Source organism: Arctopsyche grandis, chromosome 9 (genome assembly GCF_051622035.1).
Source record: "Arctopsyche grandis isolate Sample6627 chromosome 9, ASM5162203v2, whole genome shotgun sequence".
NCBI classification, from domain to species: Eukaryota; Metazoa; Arthropoda; class Insecta; order Trichoptera; family Hydropsychidae; genus Arctopsyche; species Arctopsyche grandis.
Genome location: NC_135363.1, coordinates 5945907 through 5968501, shown reverse-complemented (window position 1 = coordinate 5968501; position 22595 = coordinate 5945907). Strand labels below are relative to the sequence as shown.

The window sequence follows — 22595 nt, the reverse complement described above, 5'->3', positions numbered from 1 at the left end:
TGTGTGGGAAATGTACCGCAGTTTGTTTAATGACTCGTATTCATCGAGTCGAATAAGTTGAATCTATCCCATGATTCGATTTCGAAAATAGCAATTAACTATAGGCTAGATTTGGTTGACTTTATTTATTAGTCTTTGAGTGAATAAAGACAATGATATTACATATACACGATGATGATATTACATGTTTATATTACAGTAAAAGCATATTTCAAGTGAAAATATATTTTCTCCAATTCAAGCAAAATGTATCAAACAATGAATTTACAACGTTTAACTCCCAATTTTAAATGAATAGGGAAAACCCTTACTTAACTTAACCTATCCTAACCCTTAAACAATACTAACCCTAACAATCTAATCTTAAATGAATAAAACCAACCGTGAAAATGTAACTGGTTATGATTTCACTCAAACGTCAGTTGAAATATATTTTCACTTAACATATAATTTCACTGTTACATATGTACAATAACATACCGGATTGCATATAAATACAAACATACACACGCTCATATTATATTATAGCTCAGTTTATGTATATTATATTTTTCTTATGGTGCAATGACAGGTTGCCCCAAAGCGAAACCAATGATTTTCAAGTTTGTACATATTTAAATTTTGAAACTACATATGTATATTCAAATAGTGGTGAAAAATATATATTCAAATAGTGGTAAAAAATAGTAGGTAGGTTGGATGCCAATTTGGTGAGGAACTGCTTCAGTTATGAAATCAAATAATTAAATTGTCAAACTCTGGATAGGAAACGATCGACTTGGAGTCATACATATTCAAGTCTAACCAGCAAAACTTGCTCAAGAAATGCTCGTAATAAGTTATTTTAAATTGAGGTCAAATTAGAGCACGAACCCGTGACCTGTAGGTGGTTCGTATGTGTACATAGTTCGAAAATCATATGACCGATGATTAATTGATGGAACGTGTACCATTCATCATTTGATAGGTCGACTCATTAGTTCCGTTTCAAATTATTCAATTACTCATATTTCAATTAATAATCATATGGTAATAATCTTTGGTCATAGAAAAGGAATAGGTAAAATGTGACCCGATTTCATTGTTTTTCCGAAAATGAGAATGATCTTACTTTTTCCAAGGTTTTTACTAGTTTCACTTCGTCCGTTAGTATGATAAAACTTTCTTAACTTTTTTGGCTCGCTTTGAAACTTTGCTATTTTGCGAGATTTGGCCACCGATAGAAATTTCAATTGTGTCCGCTATGTCGATAGTGAAATATAATCGTAATTAAAATGTATAAAAATTAGAAAATTTTGGAGTCGGTGAGTCTACTCTTTAGGTATTTCTACTCTTCAGGTCTTCAGGCTACCGAAATATGGGAGCTAGCTAACATTGAAGTAAGCTAATATCTTCGACATCAAACTAGAGAAGTTTAATCATTAATTAACTCATTAAAAATACATCGAATCTTGTGTCAGATTGAAGCGATCCAAACACGTCTTTCTGCCACCCTTTCAAAACTCACAAGCTAAACAGTTAAACAGTTACATTTTAACTCTCATTTACTCTCGTGTCATGTAAAATTGACATTAAAAGCTTTTATACTGTGTCATGTTTCTAAAAGAAAAAAGTCGACATGAAAGAAAAGGTAAAGATTTTGATGAATGGGATGTATATTTTCGTTTAATAAGCTAAAAACCGATGAAAAATACTAAACAATAACCAAGTTATAAATATGTATATAAAATAAAAACAATTGTATAATACATATATAGACAAAACAAAATATATATAAACAAACTAAACAATCATTGAACCATCGCCTAAATTTCAATCAAAGCTCAGTTTCTCACCTTGAATAAGCAATTACTCCAGATGCGTATCGATTGCATACAATTTGTCAACCAGCCAGAAGATGCATTCGCATGAGTGATGCAAATTGCCCCAGAAACTACGTACATATGTACATATGTATGTGTTAATAATAATAATAAATACACGTCGAATGATCGACAAAATATCATTACGATCTCACATAAATCTATTTTAACAAGGTCTTCGAGCCTCGATATGGTACCAGCAGATGGATTAGTCTAGTCAATTTTTCAGTTCATCCATCATTAGTCGAGGAAGGGGCACAGAAGTGTGAGTGGATGCTGATGGCTAAATGATTACTTGAGGGACCCAGATGCCCTCTCGTGTGTTTCATCGCTTAACGATTTTCTTCCTAGGCCCGCCTATAACATTAAGATAGTGGATTGCTTAACCCTGTGGGATTCGCGTAATGTATGTTTTGGTTTAACGATCGTTATGCCAGAAACTCATTGAGTCCGATTAATTAATAGTCCTCGCAGCGGTGGTCAACCGGCTAGTCAGAAACAGAAATTTTACCACGAACTTGAATGCAAATAGTGTAGGAAGAATTTTTTGAGACATACTGGAACAAATTTCAACAACTTACACGGAGCAAAAAAATAATTAAACTAGACAATGAATTGCCCGCAATTACTTGGCTTGTCAAAGTGGGAAAAAATACAAAGCAAACAAACAAATAAATATTCATCTATGTATAGTAGATTATTGATAAGTGCTGTGTCCGTGTTGATATTTCGGCGTGGTTTTTGAGAAGAATTGCAATATTTTCATAAATAATTGCAAATAAAAGCTTTCAATACGTGGAATAAAAAATATGAGCAAATTCGATGAATAGATAACAAAGTTACAGAACTATATACAGTGTACTCTCGATTATCCGGGCTAATGCTGGTATAGGGATTGCATCACCGATATACATACATACTGGTAAATCATCAGAATTTCGCCATCGGAAAATACCGGTAAATTCTGGTAATTACCGGAAACAATATTGTCTCGAATTAAGTGCATATAAAGGTATATAACTTTATAATATTACATTAAAAATTGATGCAAATGGCGTATAGTGGATTAGGTTGTTAGTTTCGTGAAATTTTGATTATTTTCAGTATTAAACGAGGCTGTTTCAAGTTGATAAATATGTACACTGGCAACACGGAGCAACCAAATCGAAATATGTATATGTCATCAGATGGTTGTTTCAATTAAGATCGAAACTTTCATATGATCTAAACTTAAAATAAATAAATATGATTGGTTAAAAATCAATCTATGTCTATTCATGTTATTCAAATTTCAATAAAGTGTGAATAAATTTAAAATTGCACTTTCAAAATAAATAAACGATTCTTATTTTATCATCACTGTGTTCTATCGGATATTTCTTAAAGTTAGACCCATTTTTACCACACGTTTCTATGTTTCACTTCGCTAAAGGTTCAGTTTCTATTCCGATCGTTTTGAAACCTTGCTATTTCGTGCGGTTTGGTCAACGATGGAAATTTAAATCCATTCTGATGGTTCGACGGTGAAAAACAATCCCAATAGACACGTTTAAAAATGCAAACATTTTGGACATCTTGAAGTTTAGTGGTCAATAACCTTATAGACTTTCCGCCACCCTATCTTTTTGTCAGATTTTAATTGTTTAAACGCCTATAACTTGATTTTTTTCGCACCATATCTTATAAAATTTGTATTATAGGCTCTCATTATCTCTCATATATATTTTTACTTCACTAATAGGTTATATAATGAATGTTAAAATTTTTATATTATAATTCGATATTCATCTTATGGCCAAACGCCGAGACTCCATTACTGTCATTTGGTTTGCGCTCTTTTGTTATTTTGGTTTGCGCGATTTTGTCACTGCGATTTTATCCCCGTGATCTTGTCCCGCGCGGATTTGTCGGAACACTCTGAAATTTATAACTCATATCTCACACCGAAAGAGCAACAAAGGAGCCATTTGAATGATTCAATGGCGACTTGCCGAGGCTGTACGACCCATGTAGCCGGCCATATATTTTCACTATATTCTTTCATTCGGCGGGGGGTTAACCTTTATTATAAGTGTGGTCAAGCAAATATACAGAACGAGTGTATTACACGTATGCGAAACATCAAAGCGAACGTCAGATATGCGTGGGTAACGTTACGTCGCGTTGTAACGTTTTTTCGGCGGTCGTTTACGGCGGGTTTATAGGTGATGATATAGCCGGAATTCGCAGTTAAACCGCAACTAAATCAATATCATCCTCCGGTTTATGGCGAGTGTTACGCGTCATTATGGAGGCTGTTAAAAAAATCAGTCTCGATACGACGCGAAAGGGGGCATTCGTCGGAGACCATAGCCGAAGCGGATTATTCGGTTTGCGGAAACCGCGTTCTCATGTATTCTAAGTGTCATATAAATATGGAAGTGTTGTGCAAAAGTATCACAATCTGGAATTTTTAAAAGCCACTAGCCAAAAGTTGGAAAAATGTATAAAACGGAACGTTTTTTAGAAAAATTAGTAAGGGGGCCTTTGACTCTAAGCTTCGTTCCATCCCAAAAACCATTTACATAATATGTACTGTCGTGTTACAAAACGCAGTTTATATATTTTTTTAAATTACTTGGTTAACAGACAAAGATTTCTTTATTAAAATAAAAACGTTACATTTATGTTATTGGGAGATATATTCGATAACTAAAGATTTAATGATGGAGCGATGATGAATTTAAAATGACATACGTAGAACTTTGTTTCACTAATTAACTATGGTTCATTTTGTTCTGCTGCTGTGCTGACCGTCACTTGCGGGATCAATATTAATGACTATCACTCTTGGAATCTCGATGGTGATGACTATCACTCTCGGAGTGTCGATGGTGATCGACTTAATGGATCAAATCGTAATCTATATAAATGATTTTTTATCTTTTGTGTTGGAAATTCCTGGGTTGGGCAAAGTCCGGCACTCCTGTCTTATCTGACTATCTCTTTACAGGAATTTTAGTGGACTTGTTACTCGCGTATATGAATGTGAGAAAGTGAATTTGATTATTGTGGGAACTACATTGATATGCGAGGTACAAAACAGTACGCACATGTGACACATACCATATAAGGTATTCTTTAGATAGCTTTTTGTTACTACAAAAGTACATCCATCAATGGAGTTTCACAAACCATTTATTGAAGATACACATAAGAAAAATATATATGTACATACGTATATACATACATGTATATCTAGCCCAGCTGGACGGATGCTCAACAAACTTCTTACATTTCTTGAAATTTATTCAATTCATTGACCTAACACCCATTCTATCTTCATTGAACTTCTACACTCTCTTTGCAACCATTCAATACATCCTTCTTGTTCTACCAACTGCATCTATTACCAACTATGTATATCACACATGAGAACCACGTGTTGCAATTCCAACCTCATTTCACAATTCAAAAGCACACATATCAATGGTTTTTCCACTCACATTGAACATCGTAATTTCCAACACAAGGCAACGCCTGAAACACGGCAACGCTTTCACCCCGAAACAAGCATACAACAGGAGTCAATGCGTCGTTTATACTTTTAAGGGGCTCAAGAGCAACGATAGCATCACGTTTTCAAGGTGGGTTTTACAAAGGATTAGCACGAGAGTGTCCACAATTTAATTTAATTATACCATTCCTTCGTTTTGTCAAAGTGACAGCCAGGGAAACGAGGGAGGACAGCAGTTGACTTCTGACTAATGCTGAAACGTCAATCAGTCAACGCGTCGTGATAGACAGTAAACTATTTAAAATGGACTTGAATTGAACATTTATAAACGAATATACTATGTACAAACATACATAAATACACATGTATGTATGTATGTTGCGAGAGAGAAATATATGGGAAAATGTGTCGTCGAGTGGCGAAAGTGGGATCCTTCGGTCTGACAAGACAAACATCCGGAAAGTTTCGTCGTTCAATGTGTATTATGCGAGGGAAACTTTCGGCGAAGAAAATTCGAGGCTCGAGGAAAATAGACGGATCTTGGCGTGACGTTTAGGCTGTAGATGACTCAATTCGCTTCGAAGAGTTGCAGAGAAAATTGGATTCGTCCTAATTTGAATGATTCTACCTTCGAATGTAAATAAATAGCGCAAGTTTTAGATTATTCACTTAATTTGTTTGTACCGATGATAAAAAAAGAACTATCACTATTATTTTTTTACAAACTAAATGAAAACAAAAAAGAGATAGTTTATACAAATCAATAATGTATATTTTTAAATGTTCGTGCATTAATGGATTCATCATAAAATTAGTATTGTTCTTGTTTATCTATCAATGTGTGATTTTGGAAAGGAATTGAAATATGTATATAATATAATTTATTCAAATTCTACATGTTGAAAAATAAATAAAAATGTAAATAGCCAGCAGAATATCTCGGTGATTGCGTTAACTGAATAAATAAATAAATATAAATATATCTATATTGCCAGCAGCAAATTTCGGTAATTGCGTTAATGCTTATGTTAATTGTTCGATCCCGTGGGTTGACCTCGAATGGAAATAATTTATTCCGAGTATTATGTGTAGTGTTGCTAGTCAGGCATGGATATTTGTGACCATTTCCTATCAGAGTTTTATTTTATCTGATTTAATTGTCGAAACGTTTCCTCATCAAATTGACAAAAACATCCTACCTACTATTTGTCTCCACTATTTGATCTACTAATTTATATATGTACAAGTTTAATACCATATATGTACATATATCACTCAGAGGCAATGTAATGACATCGTGGGAAAAATTATGATTTTAAATGAGCTTAGAATTAAACAAACCCGTCTTGACTTCTATATTTTTGTTATTTTGATTAATATTTGTTTATTTCTTATTTATGAACTATGAATAAAATATCACATCTTTATTATTATTTTGTAAATTTTAAACACATTGTAAGGTGTTTGAAAATATTTTTTCAAATTCACATTCATACGGTGAAAATATATATAAAAAAAATGAAACGTATTTAAAATATATATTTTATATCACATTGTTTGTTGCGCTTTTATTGTTTTCGTTGGACTCGTTCGGTTATATTTGCGTCATGAATAAAATTTGCGAAAAAAAGGGGAAAATTCGAGCGAATGTAAAATAAATATTTCATTACATAAATGTGTACTTTAAGGCGAGTTTCCCTTTGAGAATAATTGTTTTATAAATTTCAACGTATATACAAGTGAAAATTGCTACACTAAAAGGATTTACACTCGCGTAGAGTACATACCGTGTACTATACATATATATGTACCTCCATACATATACATTCGAGAATGCAAAATGGAGTAAAAGTTGAAAACGTCTGGTCTGGCCTGGTCTGTGCGCTTCGCATATAATTGCATTACGAAAATTTTGCTCGGGTAATGGCAAAAAATTGCTGTGACGATAAAAATTGAACGTAAATAAGGAAAAGCGCGCGCAATAATGGAAAAGCGCTTACCGGGAAAATTATCGAAGCGTCCCGTTTTAGCGTGAAAAATAAAATATAATGAAAAGGCACACTCGTAATTAAATTTTAATTAAGACGGGCGTTTTGCATTTCATTTCAGGTAAATACTTTAAATATTCTACCATAAATACATAAATACTGCATCTACATACATATGTATGTAGATGCAGTTTAATCTCATTTAAACATTTCAACAACTTTGAGATTTCTTTAACAAATACATCTAATATATAATTTCGAAAGAGACTGTGTATGTACATATGTATTTACGTTTTTAATTAAAAAATAAATAAATAATTAAATAAATTTAAATTTAATAAAAATTTTACTATTAGTTTATATATGTATGTATAACAAATACCAAGTGAAACCGGATAAAACCACTAGTGTGTATTAACAAAGACGGAATCATTCGTGCTTAAATTTTCATCATCAAAAATTTTAAACATGGCATTGCAAATTATTGACAGCAAAAGTTTGATTGTTCGTACACTACATATGTAAACAAAAATGAACGAGTGGAAACTATTATATACTATTTTCTATTAGAAGGATACTATTTTCCTCGAAGAGAGATTTTATTTATTTTGAAGTTCAGACCATTGTGGCATTACAGGAATTCCTAATTCCTAATGGTCAAAAAAAAAAAATCAAAATAACAATTAATACATAACGAAAATAATATACTAATCAATTATACATAAAAAATACATTTAAACATAAACATAAACACATTTATATATCAACATAAATACATCCATACATAAACATAAAAAACAATAGCATTAAATAATAACACATAACGTAAAAATATCAAATATAAAATATAACATAAGGAATGTCTTGCATCTACTGCCAGTTCCAATAAATCAGAACCAACTGCAAATACAAAACATTCCTATGAGGCCCAAATGGAAGAGATAAACCTCTTATGTGGAAAATGTAGAAAAATGCATTATTGATTGGTACCTTCATAAGTCTAACTGCTACATACATAAGTACTTGAGTTTCGAGTAAAGCCTTTATTTTGCCTTCGGATAATAATTCCGAGAATCCTCGATACACCTCGTCGCGTATCAAACGATAGTGATTCCGAGAAACCCTTAAAAATATACTAACATACACACACACACACACACGCAATAAGCCGATTACTGACAGGTAGTAATTTCAGAAACGCTTCAAGCATACTCAAAGTTGTATTGAATTGTTTGCACAAACATTTCCACAGAGGAGGGTGGAGTGGAGGGGGGGGGGGGCTGGTTGAGATCTAAAAGCGCACATCATTACAAACGCCGTGGCGTTTATTTAATATTCATTAATGCCTCGGCAAATGCAGCCGAATGCTCTGCGGTTATTTGCTCGACACGAACAAAAGTTCCATACCGAACAGAAACTTCACCGTATTGAAACATTAAACAAAGTTTAAAGAATGTCATCGGTGCTTTACGGTATGGTCGTATTATGTGCATATGTACGCGCAGGTTGTACTCAATTGTAAAATTGTGGAAAATATTATAATTGGATTCAATTAAGTTTATGATTGCCGTTAATATGGTAAACAGAAGCGTCTGAAGCGGCTGAAATGTGTAAATCAGAGCGTCTTAGGTTTACCATTAAATATATGTACATTTGATTAACAATATATGTAATGTCTCGCCTCACTCTTTGATATATAATATTCATATGATATTTTATCTGAGCTTATTTTGGATTTCGAAAACATTAATAAATATGACGTGTATTCGTGTTGTTTACACAGCAGTGATACACGATAGCCAAAAGATACAACAAACATTTCTGAGAAATATGGATAGTAAAATTGAAATATTACATTTCAATAACAAGTCGTTCAATCAGCTTGTCGATCACATTCTCGTTTAAATATCAATAGAAGTACGGATAGAAATTGATAGAATGAAACTTTCGGATAAAAGTATTTTTTTTGTTGTAAACTTTAAATTTAAAAGCGTACCACGACTAAAGACATGATGATAAATCATGACTTTGATCGTTACTTTAGCTTTATTATTATTAAACATGTTGGTAGCTTTTCAAAATGACATCTCCATTCATTTAAAAGTACATACAATATAAAGTAGTTATATTATACGTTTTATATTTAAATATGTAGTATCCATTCCTTTTCGAAATCATACCATGAATTTTCATCAGGCAAACTATTAGATAACGGTATTTTAAATTGAAAGACAGTTAACTGGATTATAATTATGAAAAATTATTATTTACGTTGGGGCTTGAAGGTCTTTTTGCCACTTGACTGATGGACTGGAATGGACACTTGACCGATGGACGTTTGGCCAAACGGACACTTGGCCAAACACACACTAGGTCGACGGAAATTTGGTCGAATGAAATTTTCAACTGTTTAAATTTATCGAAAATCATTTTTATGATACGTCGAAGTGATTTCTGAAAAATGTATCTGTTTTAGTGACTTTTGAATAATCTCGATATAAAATTATTTTATGTAATTTTTTTTTATATGAAAATTTGCTTGTTTTTCAAAATCGATCAAAATACAAAATTATTTATATAGAAGGCAAGATTAAACAATGCTAAAAGACTAATGGGCTGGCGGCACCTAACAAAAGTATGTACATACATATGGGAGCGTCATTATTGAATTTTATTTTTATACAAAATACTTTTAAATACTTCTACTACTACTATTTTAATAAAGTAATTACGTTATAATTAAAATAAAAATCTTCAACAATATTTTCTTTTAATTTTATTTATGTCTTATTTGTCATCATAAGCATCATTTATAGACATTTTCCATCTACTGATGAATTAATTAAAGCAATCAAAAATTTCAATCTGCCCAATTCTGTCAACCAAAAGTCTGTCAAAAGTTCGGCCAAAAGTCTGTCAACCAAATTTCTGTTCGGCCAAAAATCTATCGGCCTAAGGTCCGTCGGCCAAAAGTCTATTAGGCCAAAAGTTCGTGCACGAGGTTGGGTATCACATACATAAATATCACGCTATGTAGTAGTATATACTCTATGGAAAATTCTCAACTTTTTCGTACAATATAAAAGCAAATTCATTAAAATGACGGCAAACAACAGTGGCTTAATGATACTGCTTTTTCTTACAATCTTCCTTTATAGTGTATGAAAAAGAATGAAAGACAATTGCAAACGTAAAATATAGCTCAATTCCATTGGGGAAAAGCTCGACAATTTAAATTAAAATTTAATTGGCCTTTCTAAAGTTTTACTAGCGAGCAGTGAATATGTTCTTTAGTATTTTAAATAAATTTTCATTTCATTTAAACGAAAGTGTCTCGACGTCGTCTTTCGCAATTTGAAAAAATAACAGAGACACGGTGCCCTAATGGTTTTGATAGAAATTTCGTCTCACCGGTTGAATGTGACCGTTTATCTTAGAGCAGTTTTTCCCGTCCGGTCGGAAAATGTAAATTTTCCCGACTACGACGACGACGACGACCGCTTGTTTTTCTTGGCGGCAAGAGCTCCCCACTCGAGAGTGGAAAAACGCTTCGTAAGAAAATTACAGGCTCCCTCTCGCCATAATGCGATAAGGCATACAGGCGCTTCCCTATGCTCTAAATTCCCCATACAATCGTAGTTTTCCCACCCACATCATCCCCCTCCGCCCTATCTCACCCCATTTTCCTTCTCCGTCGGTCGTCGTCGTCTTTTTTTTTTTTCATTCAACCCCAACTTCGTTTTCATTACGGTGGCCGCGCACGTTTCCATACATTATATTAAATAACTGCCTCTTACTTCATCTCATCCGAGGGTCTCGCTTGATATAAACAAGCTCTGGGAAATCTAAAGCAAATGAACTCGGTTAATGGGTTCTAGCTTCCCCGTAAACGGCGTATACCTCTTATCTTTATGACTTGACCTAATAAATTAAACGCACACTCGCTGAGAGAAGAAACATTTTTCTGAATGGAATATTAGCCGAGGCAGCGAATTAAGACATGCACCTCATTATTTACTTTTTCTGTATATGTTTAAAGATATTGTTGTAAAACATCAAGTCGTTTATATGAAATTCACGATAAGCTTCTATACAAGGCAAACCTAAAATATAGCTTATACCATATTATACTGAGTACCCAAGCATTATATCACGAGCTGTTGAATGACAGTTCCAAATATTTTATTTAATATGCTATATACATATGCATACATATAAGTATATAGCATATGTATGTGCTTTTGGGTTATTTACATATATATATAAACTTATATTATATAAATTTTATCTATTGTTACTACGTACATAGATAAAGTAAAAATTAATCAAAACTATAAAGTGAAAGAAAAGTAAAATTAATTAAAAACTATTATAATAAGTGTCAAAATATTACATAAAAAAGACTTAAAAAATAGAATAGTTACTTGATGAATCTATATAAAACGGTAACTCATACCAATTATTTTCATTTCCAAACATTGTTACAAACAATTAAAGCAAGAACTAATGTTCTTGCCTTTTCACCAATTGCTCGAGTCTTACGTTGCTTGAATTTGGTCAGGAATAACATCGATATTTTTAATATTTCACCGGATAATCTACTCGTATTTTTATTGTTTTTTACTTTTAATTCAATTTAAACTATATATTTTTTTTATTATTTTCAATTTATAATTTTTCAATTTTTAATTCTCAATTGTTCAATTTTTTTCATTTTTAATTTTCTATTTTTATGTACATTTTTTTTAATGTTTCATTTTTATTGGTTTTTTATTATTATTATAATTTTTTTTCCTTATGTGTCATATTGGGGTAACCTGTGAAGCGGTCTCCATGACGAGCCAGAATGTTAAATTACAGAAAACACAAATATCGGAAGGCAAAGATCGAAAATCGAAAGATCTTAAGTCGAAAGATCAAAAAAAAAGGGTGCATGGTAAACGGTAGGAAAAGCCTGTTCCTCTTGTTCCTGTTGTACTCTGCTCGCGCAAATTAAGTGAGTATGTACCGTTTACCATGCACCCTTTTTTTTTGATCTTTCGACTTAAGATCTTTCGATTTTCGATCTTTGCCTTCCGATATTTGTGTTTTCGGTAATTTAACATTCTGGCTTGTCACGTAGACCCCCTGTGAAGGCACTGTGGTATACGGTAATTGGACAATGCGTCACATCACGGTGGTCACAAAGACATGAAAATCGCGAATACACAATATTCGGCACTAAAGTTCTCGTTAGTATGATAGTTATCTTTAGTATGATGGACCATTCGGCTGCCAGATGTTCCGTTATAGAAATTTTAGTGACTTTGTGACGAGTACTTCGTGACCAGTAATCACCGAACCGTGGTATAATTGTGTATTAAAAATAAATAAATAAAATATATCCCATATATGTATATCCCATATCTTAACCACTTAAACTTCTTTACGAACGGAAGAAATTGCTTTGATTTGAAACGTTGCACGAAAAAACATTGAGTGGGGTGATATGGGGCAAGGTCATATTTTCCACCTAAAAAGTTCAATCCCTTTCTTACCTGGTGTACATATATAATTTTCACTTTCATAATACATATGTACACATGGATCGATTTTATTTATAACTTTTAAACAGATGATGATTGTGATAATGACTTACATCGGGAGACGGATGTCCATGTCCAGCGCAGTCGATCCTGGCTCCAGTAGTGTTGGAAAAGTCCACGCGGTGTATGGGCTCGACCAGGAAAATCGGACCCTGGAGTTCTCCGGCAATCAAGGCAACTGAAAACCATAAAAATAACTTTTTATTTATTTTACGATTGCACAACACTAACGACAATGAGAATTTATATGCTCGAGAGGGCTCGTACGATGAGAATAAACTCCTGTCGCTACAACGCGTTAAATATTGCTATGAAAATTTATGAATGAAGTGCACATATGTACATACGTGCATATACACATGTACATTTATGTATACGAAGAACGGTAAATAACGTATGTATAATCTTTACATCGCTCGAGGGAGCTATTATTAAGATGTATACTAAGCGGTTGCCGTAGCACTTAAAACATAAAATTCGCGGGTGAGTTATATTATATAATATAATAAAGAAAATAGGCAAATGAAAAACTTCCGGTATAAATGAAAGCGTGTATAGACTATTCTGTCTTGAATAGGAGCCGTCAGTCATTGGAGTTAAATTGTATGAGAATTTTTTTACAAGGACTTGTTGTAAAGAAAGTCATCAAACTCATGACCTACATAGTTGCTGTTTCTCTTTTTAAAAATACCAATAGGCATGACATTGCAGATTTTCATTAAACTTGTCATGCAGGAGAAATATTGTATACGTAAATATTATTTTATGAACGAACACGAACACGCCTTTACAGATTGCTCCAAAGCGACGAATGTACTTATACAGATAAAATACAATCAATATATGTACATAAGCATTTTTATACAATGCGAATTCATACAAACATCCACAGTGATATTTATTGAGGAATTTTGCAGCATTTTATAATCAAATTAGCGAACCTCAAGACGCTGAATGACTTGAGATTAGTTAGAAATATAGGAAATGAGATTTTTTTACATATATACCAGGAAGGCCTAACAGGTAAACCCCAATGCGCCTTCCTGGCCAATTACAAACACTGCAGCACTTTTATTACACAAATCGTTGAATTACGAGACAATGAAAACTCGCAAATAAACGAGACATCTATGAATTGTACATACATTTTATTGTACATTAATCATACTCAAATAGTGACATAGTAGGTAGGAAGGTTTTTTAGCCAATTTTAATCGAGAACCGTTTCAACAATGAAATCAGTAAAATTGGCAAACTCTGATAGGAAACGATCGACCTGGAGTCACAAATATCCAAGTCTGACCAGCAGCACTACAGATATACTCAGAAAAATTATTTTCAATCGAGGTCAGCTCATGGAATCGAACCCGGCGCCGATTATTTATTAATTTATCGAGTTTACTACAAGTCATGTTAGTGGTTAGCATATAGTACGGGTGGTCACGGGTTCAAATCCCAATGGTTTTTGCTGTTCAAACCTTGTGACTCTAGGTCGATCGTTTGTCGTCCGAGCAGATTCTTTGTAATATATGTACATGTTCTAAAGGTATGTTCCGTAAATTGAAGATTGCTTAGGTTGCTCCTTGCGATCTAATCATCAATTCTTTTCAATCGAGGTCAGCTCATGGGATCGAACCCGGCGCCTCTCGGTGATAGGCAGAAGTTTAACGACCGAGCTATGCTGCTGGAATATGATGATGCCAGTTTGGAGATGCCAATTTGAAAGGAATCGCTTCAATGAAAATCAGAAAAATTTGCAAACTCTGATAAGAAATGATCGAGCTGGAGTCACAAACCTAGGTCTGGCCAGCAAAGGGACTCTAGTAGGGTTCGAGCTCGTGACCATTCTGCTCGAAGGCATAATATGCCAACCACCAGTATACGCTGCTGGTTATGAGTTTGCTGAAAAGGCTTGATTTTTTATGGAAGTTTATAATATTTTGTATAATAAAACTAAAAGTATGTGCCATGAATACATTGATTTTAATTGGATATGCATAACCTTAGGAAACAAGATTGGGGGAGTTACCCGTTTGAAAGCGATAATGCTTCTGGTACTCATAACTTCATCTCAGAGTATGGTATCTTGACATCGAGCGAACGTATAAACAATGATCTTAAATTAGTGTTTTAAATCTAAGTACGTAGAAAAATATCGGAATAATTTGCTTACGTTATAATTTGTTTTTCGTTGTGAAGTGAAAAAAAAATCATTTGTTTTCAAATAAATTTTTCTTGAATTTGAATTTGATTTAAATAAATAATAAATTTATATTGTAATGTAACTTGAATTATTTTATTTAATTTGTAGGTAGGAAAATTACTAGATAATCAATTACCATATTTATCTCAAGAGAATCAGAAGACGATCTTGACATATGTATGTATGTATGTACATACATATATGGAGTATGACCGAAATAAGATTATTTTATATGCAGTTAGTACCATTTTTACATACCTCCTTTACGTTTCACATGGCTTTCGTGTTAGTGGTCATTTTTATCTCTTATCCGATCATTTTCATACTTTGCCATATTGCTCATTTTGGTCATCAATATAAGTAAATGGAACCTCCGCCATTACGATGGTGCAAATATATCGTGTAAGACGCGTTTGTAATTTGCCCACCGACATTCTATTTGACGTTTACGGTTGACGTTTGTTTGTTAGTTTTAAACATAGATGGCGATAGTAAAAAAAATTATTGGTGTTTTTATTCAAAATAATAATTTTATATACAAATTATAGGTATGTTTATGAAGAGGTATGTTTTTACTAAACTTTAGTCTCGACTTTTTTTACTCTATAGACTTCTTCGCTAGTCAGATGAAAGCCACCGATCCCATCTCAAAATGCTATTTTTTAAATGCATTTAAAATAAAAGTAACAGCAAATATAGTATGGCACTTGTTAGTCATGAGTTAATACATTAAATTGTGATGTAATATTTCACAAAGTAATACGCATCTTATGTTGGACATTTAATCGATTTCGATATTTTGTTTTTATATACATATACATACAAGGGTTGAAAATCTCAATTTGAAAATGTATAGCTCGGTTTATTAGACAAGGGTAGGATATTATCAAAGTACATCAGAATTCTCAAAGACTTTTTGAGTTAAAATCTTTAGCCTCTTAAATCAATGAGTTTATCTTGAGTTAGATCAGGATCTTCGATACAGTTTATGTCGGAAAGATAAGGGTTGCGAATCCAGGGTTCAATTTCTATCTTATCAAAATATGTATAAACAATATTTAAAAGAGCTGTGTAATGTTTCAAGGTGGTCGCAGATATCTATTTTTAAAAAAATTAGCAGCATTTATTGTATATGTACATACTTAATATTGATCAAGCATTCTATCTAGCATTGAGATATTCGCAAGAGTGCTGACATCAACTTTTTTCTTCCATATTGATAATGAATGATTTTAAGACTTCCATTTTAGTTTCAGTTTAAATGAAAAGTTATAAAAAAATTATATTTTAAAAATAATTCATCAGCGAACCCCCTAAATTAAATCAGGCTAAGAACTTAGGCTTATATGAAAATATTTACTATGTAGACGATACACATATGTATCTGACACATACATTTGTATGTAGGTTTTAGGTACCTACATATGTACATATATATAACGATGGGATAAGATAACATTGATAAAGTTTTGCATAACCAAACCAAAACCAAATTAATTTCATTTTAGATTAAACGGTTTTTATAGTTGAATACTATATGTAAATATTTTTTGTACAATATTAAAAATAATGTTTAAAAATTTCGTAAAAGATACATATATGTAGTTTGTTATAATATATTCCTATTATTATTTTATTTTATTTTAATCGAATATGTACACTCGCTTTTACAGATCGCTCCAAAGAGACGAGACTACTAATACAGAAACAATACAATAATACAATTAATACACGCATTGTTATACAATGCGAATTCATACAAACATCATCCACAGTGACATCTATGGAGAAATTTTTGCAGCATTTTATTATAAAAATTAGCGAACTTCAAGATGCTGAATAACTTGAGATTTGCAAGAGAGATTGTAAAGGAAATGCCAATTTACAGGAACCGTTTCAATGAAAATCAGAAAAATTGGCAAATTCTGAACGGAAACAATCGACCTGGAGTCACAAACCAAGGTCTGGCCAACAGCTACTAGTGGGAATCAAACCGTAATCACTCCACTTGAAAGCATAATATGCTAACCACTAGTCCACGCTGCTGGGTGTTAATATTAAATTGGTTCAATTGAGAAAATTATTTTCAATACACTGTTATCTACCTCGCTTATCAATGTAGTTCCCACAATAATCAAATTCACTTTCTCACATTCATATACGTGAGTAACAAGTCCACTAAAATTCCTGTAAAGGTATAGTCAGATAAGATAGGAGTGCCGGACTTTGCCCAACCCAAAAGATAAAAATCATTTATATATATCACGATTCGATCACATAAGTCAGTCATCATCATCGAGACTCCGAGAGTGGTAGTCCTAAAAATCAACCCCGCAAGTGACAGTCAGCACAGCAGCAGAACAAAGTGAACCAAAGTTAATTAGTCAAACAAAGTTCTACGTATCTCATTTTAAATACATCATATTTCCACAATTAAATCTGTAGTTTTCGAATATATCTACCGATAACATAAATCTAACGTTTTTATGATAATAAAGAAATCTTGGTTTGTTAACCAAGTAATTTAAAAATATATAAACTGCATTTTGGAACATGTGACACGTATGAATGTATGTATAATATGTGTGTGTGTGTATTATATAATATTATATAATGCATAGGATTGTAGAGGATTATAGAAACTTGAAAATTCATTCGCAAAAAGTAATGTGGGACTTTGGGGCACCTAGCCTGAACTATCTACATACTTATCCGGGAGGGGATTAGTGCCTTGTGCACACGATACAGCCCTTTTCTCTCTTACTTTTGATCGTTTTCCACTTTCTTTGATAATCCTCACGTCCCTGGCGGGTTGGGTGCTCCGGCTGCTTATTGAAACCTTCATAAAAGGGTTGTTGGAAAGTTTGAGTTTTTACTTTCTCGAGCGGGTTTTTGGTTGCAAAGAAAGTGGATCACCCCACCCGCCCCACCCACCCACCACCATTCGACCCTTTATCGCTTGTTTAACATTCAACCGTAAAAAGGCCTCACACTTGCACACAACCCAGGAAATTCTTCAATTTTATCCAATTTCACTTTGACGACAATGTGAATTTGTCTGATGCAATAATCTTAAACTGTATTATAACTTGTACACACATATAGCTGGCCATATATATATACGTAGACAAACCTATAGCAATTTATATGTAGCACTTTCTCACAGATCAATAACTTGTTTGATAACATTTAAAGATTTAGTTCGGAATAAAATCAGTTGAGTGATCCTAGTTGTAAAAGTCCCTGTATTGAATACAGGGAATTTGTCTGATGCAATAATCTTCAACTGTATTATAATTTGTAAATACCTATAGCTGGCCAATATACTAGACAAACCTATAGCAATTTATGTAGCACTTTCTCACAGATCAATAACTTGTTTGATAACCTTTAAAGCTTTTTGTTTCGGAATAAAATCAGTCGAGTGATCCTAGTTGTAAAAGTCCCTGTATTGAATACAGGGAATTTGTCTGATGCAATAATCTTCAACTGTATTATAATTTGTAAATACCTATAGCTGGACAATATACTAGACAAACCTATAGCAATTTATGTAGCACTTTCTCACAGATCAATAACTTGTTTGATAACCTTTAAAGCTTTTTGTTTCGGAATAAAATCAGTCGAGTGATCCTAGTTGTAAAAGTCCCTGTATTGAATACAGGGAATTTGTCTGATGCAATAATTTTCAACTGTATTATAATTTGTAAATACCTATAACTGGCCATTATACTAGACAAACCTATAGCAATTTATGTGTAGCAATCTCTCACAGATCAATAACTTGTTCGATAACATTTAAAGCTTTAGTTCGGAATAAAATCAGTCGAGTGATCCTAGTTGTAAAAGTCCCTGTATTCGAGGACTCAATAAAATAATAGAAATTAAAAGAGACTTTGTATGTAAGTATTGTTTGTTGGAAAATGGTTGGGATCTTCGAAAACAAGTCAAAATTTCCATGACGACATGAGTATGGGGGACGGAGGGCGCCGGGGGCGAATGCCCCCGAGGGAGCTGTGGATTCTGGTATAATATATAATACATCTCATATATAATTTCGAAAGAGACTTTGTAAGTTTGTAGTTATAGTTGGTTAGAAGTCGAAAACAAGTAATTTTTTTTTTCAATTCAAATAAATTTAATAAAAAAACAAATGAATATTTACTATTAGATTCGCCATGTTTAAGCTGTTTATATTACAAATACTGAGCGAAGCCGGGTAAAACAACTATTATAATATAATCTTAATACTAATTTTATTGTGAGCTTCATAAAATTTTCATATATGTACATAGAAATAATATTACATATGTACATTCGGGTCTAGTATGTATGTTTAGACGAAGTTTGTCTATTTCTATTGACATGGTCTAATATGTATACTTATTATCGCATTATAGACAAAGTCTGCTATAAAGAATAGCAAAATAGTGAAATTTCCACCGTATTAGGTACAAAATTACTATTTCGTAGGTTTCAGGGATCCAAATGGTGGACCAAAGTCAGTTTATAGCATTTATTCTACGACTGAGAAGGTCCACATGGATCTGCTGCTCACTTCAGACTGTCCAGTCTACCGTGTGTGCCTTTTTTAAAAGCCGAGTGTTTTGAGTGTTTGGAGTGTTTTATGTAGTGAGTATTTTCATGCAAACATTGACAAACAGTGACATCTATGGAGAAATTTCAGCAGCGTTTTATAATCAAAATGGCGAACCTCAAGACGCTGAATAACTTGAGATTGGCAAGAGATATAGGAAAGGAGAGATGGGAATCGTTTCAATGAAAATCACAAAAAATTGGCAAACTCTGAAAAGAAACGATCGACCTGGAGTCATAAACCAAGATCTGGCCAGCAGCGGGACTCTAGTGGAACTCGAACCCGTGACCAATCTGCTTGAAAGCTTAATATGCTAACTACTAGTCCACGTGGCGGGGAGATAGAGGGGGAATTCAGTACGCACCGCGCTCAGCGGTCAATGTGAAAATGATATCCGCCTTAGGATGACGGCTCTGTTTCAGCCATTATTTCTTTCATTTCTTGCACTTATTTTATATTAATCAACGTATAAAATATGATAAAATGTTTTATAGCTGACTAGCTGAACCCGGCATGCGTTCTCGTTCAAATTCCCGTTCCCGTTCCCGTTCCCGTTCCCATTCCCGTTCCCATTTATCGGAAAAATGCAGGCGGCAAACTTGCCTTGACTTGACTAAAAAAAACAATAGAACACTTTTTCAATTATTAAATTGTTTGTTTATTTTACCCTAACAACGTATGTAGGTTGCGAACTGATTTGAAATTATTTGCCATGCAACGCCACTCATTCCCGTTTTTCCAGTTTCCGTTCCCGTTTTTGGGGGATTTTTTTTCACAGTAAGCTTTCCGGACATACATAAAAAAAATCCTGAAAGTTCCATAGTATTCGGTTCAGTGGTTTAGGAGCCTATTCGAGACACAAAGACAAACATTAATTTTTATAAAGGTATATAGATAGATATATAGATTAAAATAATTAATCTCGTAGATTTTGTATTATTTTAATTTACAACACACATTTATAGCTAGATGCTTGTTGTCTAGCACAGTGGCTGGTGGTTTTTTTTAGGACAGTAAGATAAGTGTTGGTGTCTGAATTCTTCTAGCGTCATTTCAGAGACATTTGCTTAAATAATTGACAAGTAATTGGAACATGTTGAGCCTTTGAAAACAACCGACAGACGCAAATCGCAAATTTGGCTTACTAGGTGAAAGCGTTTCGTTTCCCATCCAATCAAGACTGTCTTCGTTAAAAAGAGAAATTTTTAGTGTTTTTCCATGCTTTTTAGTGACTAGCAACTTTATCGGCGACCCAATTACACTGACTAAAAATCGACACTAACAACATACATAACATTCACATTTTACGCGTCCTATATTGACTCGCCTCGGCACTTGCCCGTAACGACTCACAAAACCGAGTTTATTTTTCACACGTGAAATATTACTCATGATATATACATACATACGTATAGTTATGGGTTTTTACTCAGCGCCATGGCATCTTCCGACGTGCCAATAAATATTTATGATTCGTCAAACCAGAGACCGGGTATTTGGACCGCGTTCCAATTTGTTGATGGCGAGGTGCGATAACGACCCCTCAATACGAGGTAATAAAATCGGAATAATCGACACTCAAACCCACCCCCCCCCCGGCTCCATTTTTCTCCGCAGATTCGGGAACAAACGTGGGCGGATAAAAGGGGTCTCGCGAGGCCCCAGTTTTGGGGTTTTATGGGCGGCCGATGGAGCGTGGCATCGGATGATTTTTAACACGGTGGGGCTCGTGTGTTTTTACGGGTAACGAACCCATTGTTGGTGTGGGTCTCGGGATCAAAGTGGGTCCTATCCGAGCCCTTTGAAGGCGTAGGTTGTGCTTTTCGGCCCGGTGTGTTTTTATCCCCTTTTTCTACGCCGAGCGTGAAACCCTTTTCTGTATAAATAGGAGATAGTGTGTCATTCTTGTTATGCTAACGCGAGCCATATATAAAGATAATGCGCGGTGAATGATTTCGGTTGAACTTTTTTTTTATACTAAAACCACCCCTCCCCCTGTTCTAGTTTATCATGAAAGTAGGTCTATTCTATTGTGGTGTGTGGGTTAAATTTAAATTTGATTTTTGGGTCATGGGAATGCAAAAAATGGAACCTATCATACGCGTTGATGTATAAGGGGCGATGCGGTGCAAACGATCGAAAAGCGCCAGACAGACTGAACCACAGATTAACGACACGTGTACCTTATGCGTGCGCACTGCTCGCACTTACACTAAGCGAAATCTACCCGAAGTCCTGACATACCTACCCTGTATACGTTCTGTGCTTCTGATACTTTAGTTCCGAATTTTTCCTTATTAAATTATTAAAAACTCGCCAGAAAGATCCAACTCAATTTTAATAATTACCATTTTAATAATTGCATCTGTGCACATCGAAAGGTTACTCGTCATCTGATGTGCAACTTTTCATTTGTGAAGTCGAGAATTGCGTTTAAAGCAGCCATCCAGTTAATCTGTGGTTCAATCTGTCTGGCGCTTTTTGATCGTTTGCACCAAATCCATACGGGGGAAAGTTTTTTTGGTTAATTTGTTAAAATGTATATTTATTTACTAGATGAACCCGGCATGCGTTGCAACGCCACAATAACGCATGCAATTCCCGTTCCCGTTCCGGTTCTCGTTCCCGTTCCCGTTCTCGTTCCCGTTCTCATTTGTCGGAAAAACGCAGGCAGCGAACACGTTATAGCGTTGCAATGACACTCATTCCCGCTTTTCTCGTTTCCGTTCCCGTTTTACGGCGATTTTTTTTCTTTCCGGACATGCATACAACAAATCCTGAAAGTTCCATCGTAATCGGTCTAGTGGTTTAGGAGCCTATTCGAGACACACACAGTAATTCAATTTCATATATATATATATATG

General features: G+C 33.9%; 1 protein-coding gene across 1 annotated transcript in view; it reads right to left on the bottom strand.

Moving 5' to 3' along the window:
* Dscam4 (Down syndrome cell adhesion molecule 4) overlaps positions 1-14468 on the bottom strand; it is a 202950-nt gene extending 188482 nt beyond the window's left edge. The window contains exons 1-2 of the mRNA XM_077438728.1: positions 14366-14468; positions 12985-13109 (exon numbers count right to left, since the gene is read on the bottom strand). Of these exons, the coding sequence (XP_077294854.1) occupies positions 12985-13109; positions 14366-14468 (228 nt within the window). The remainder of the gene's footprint in view (positions 1-12984; positions 13110-14365) is intronic.
* Positions 14469-22595: the final 8127 nt, after the last annotated feature.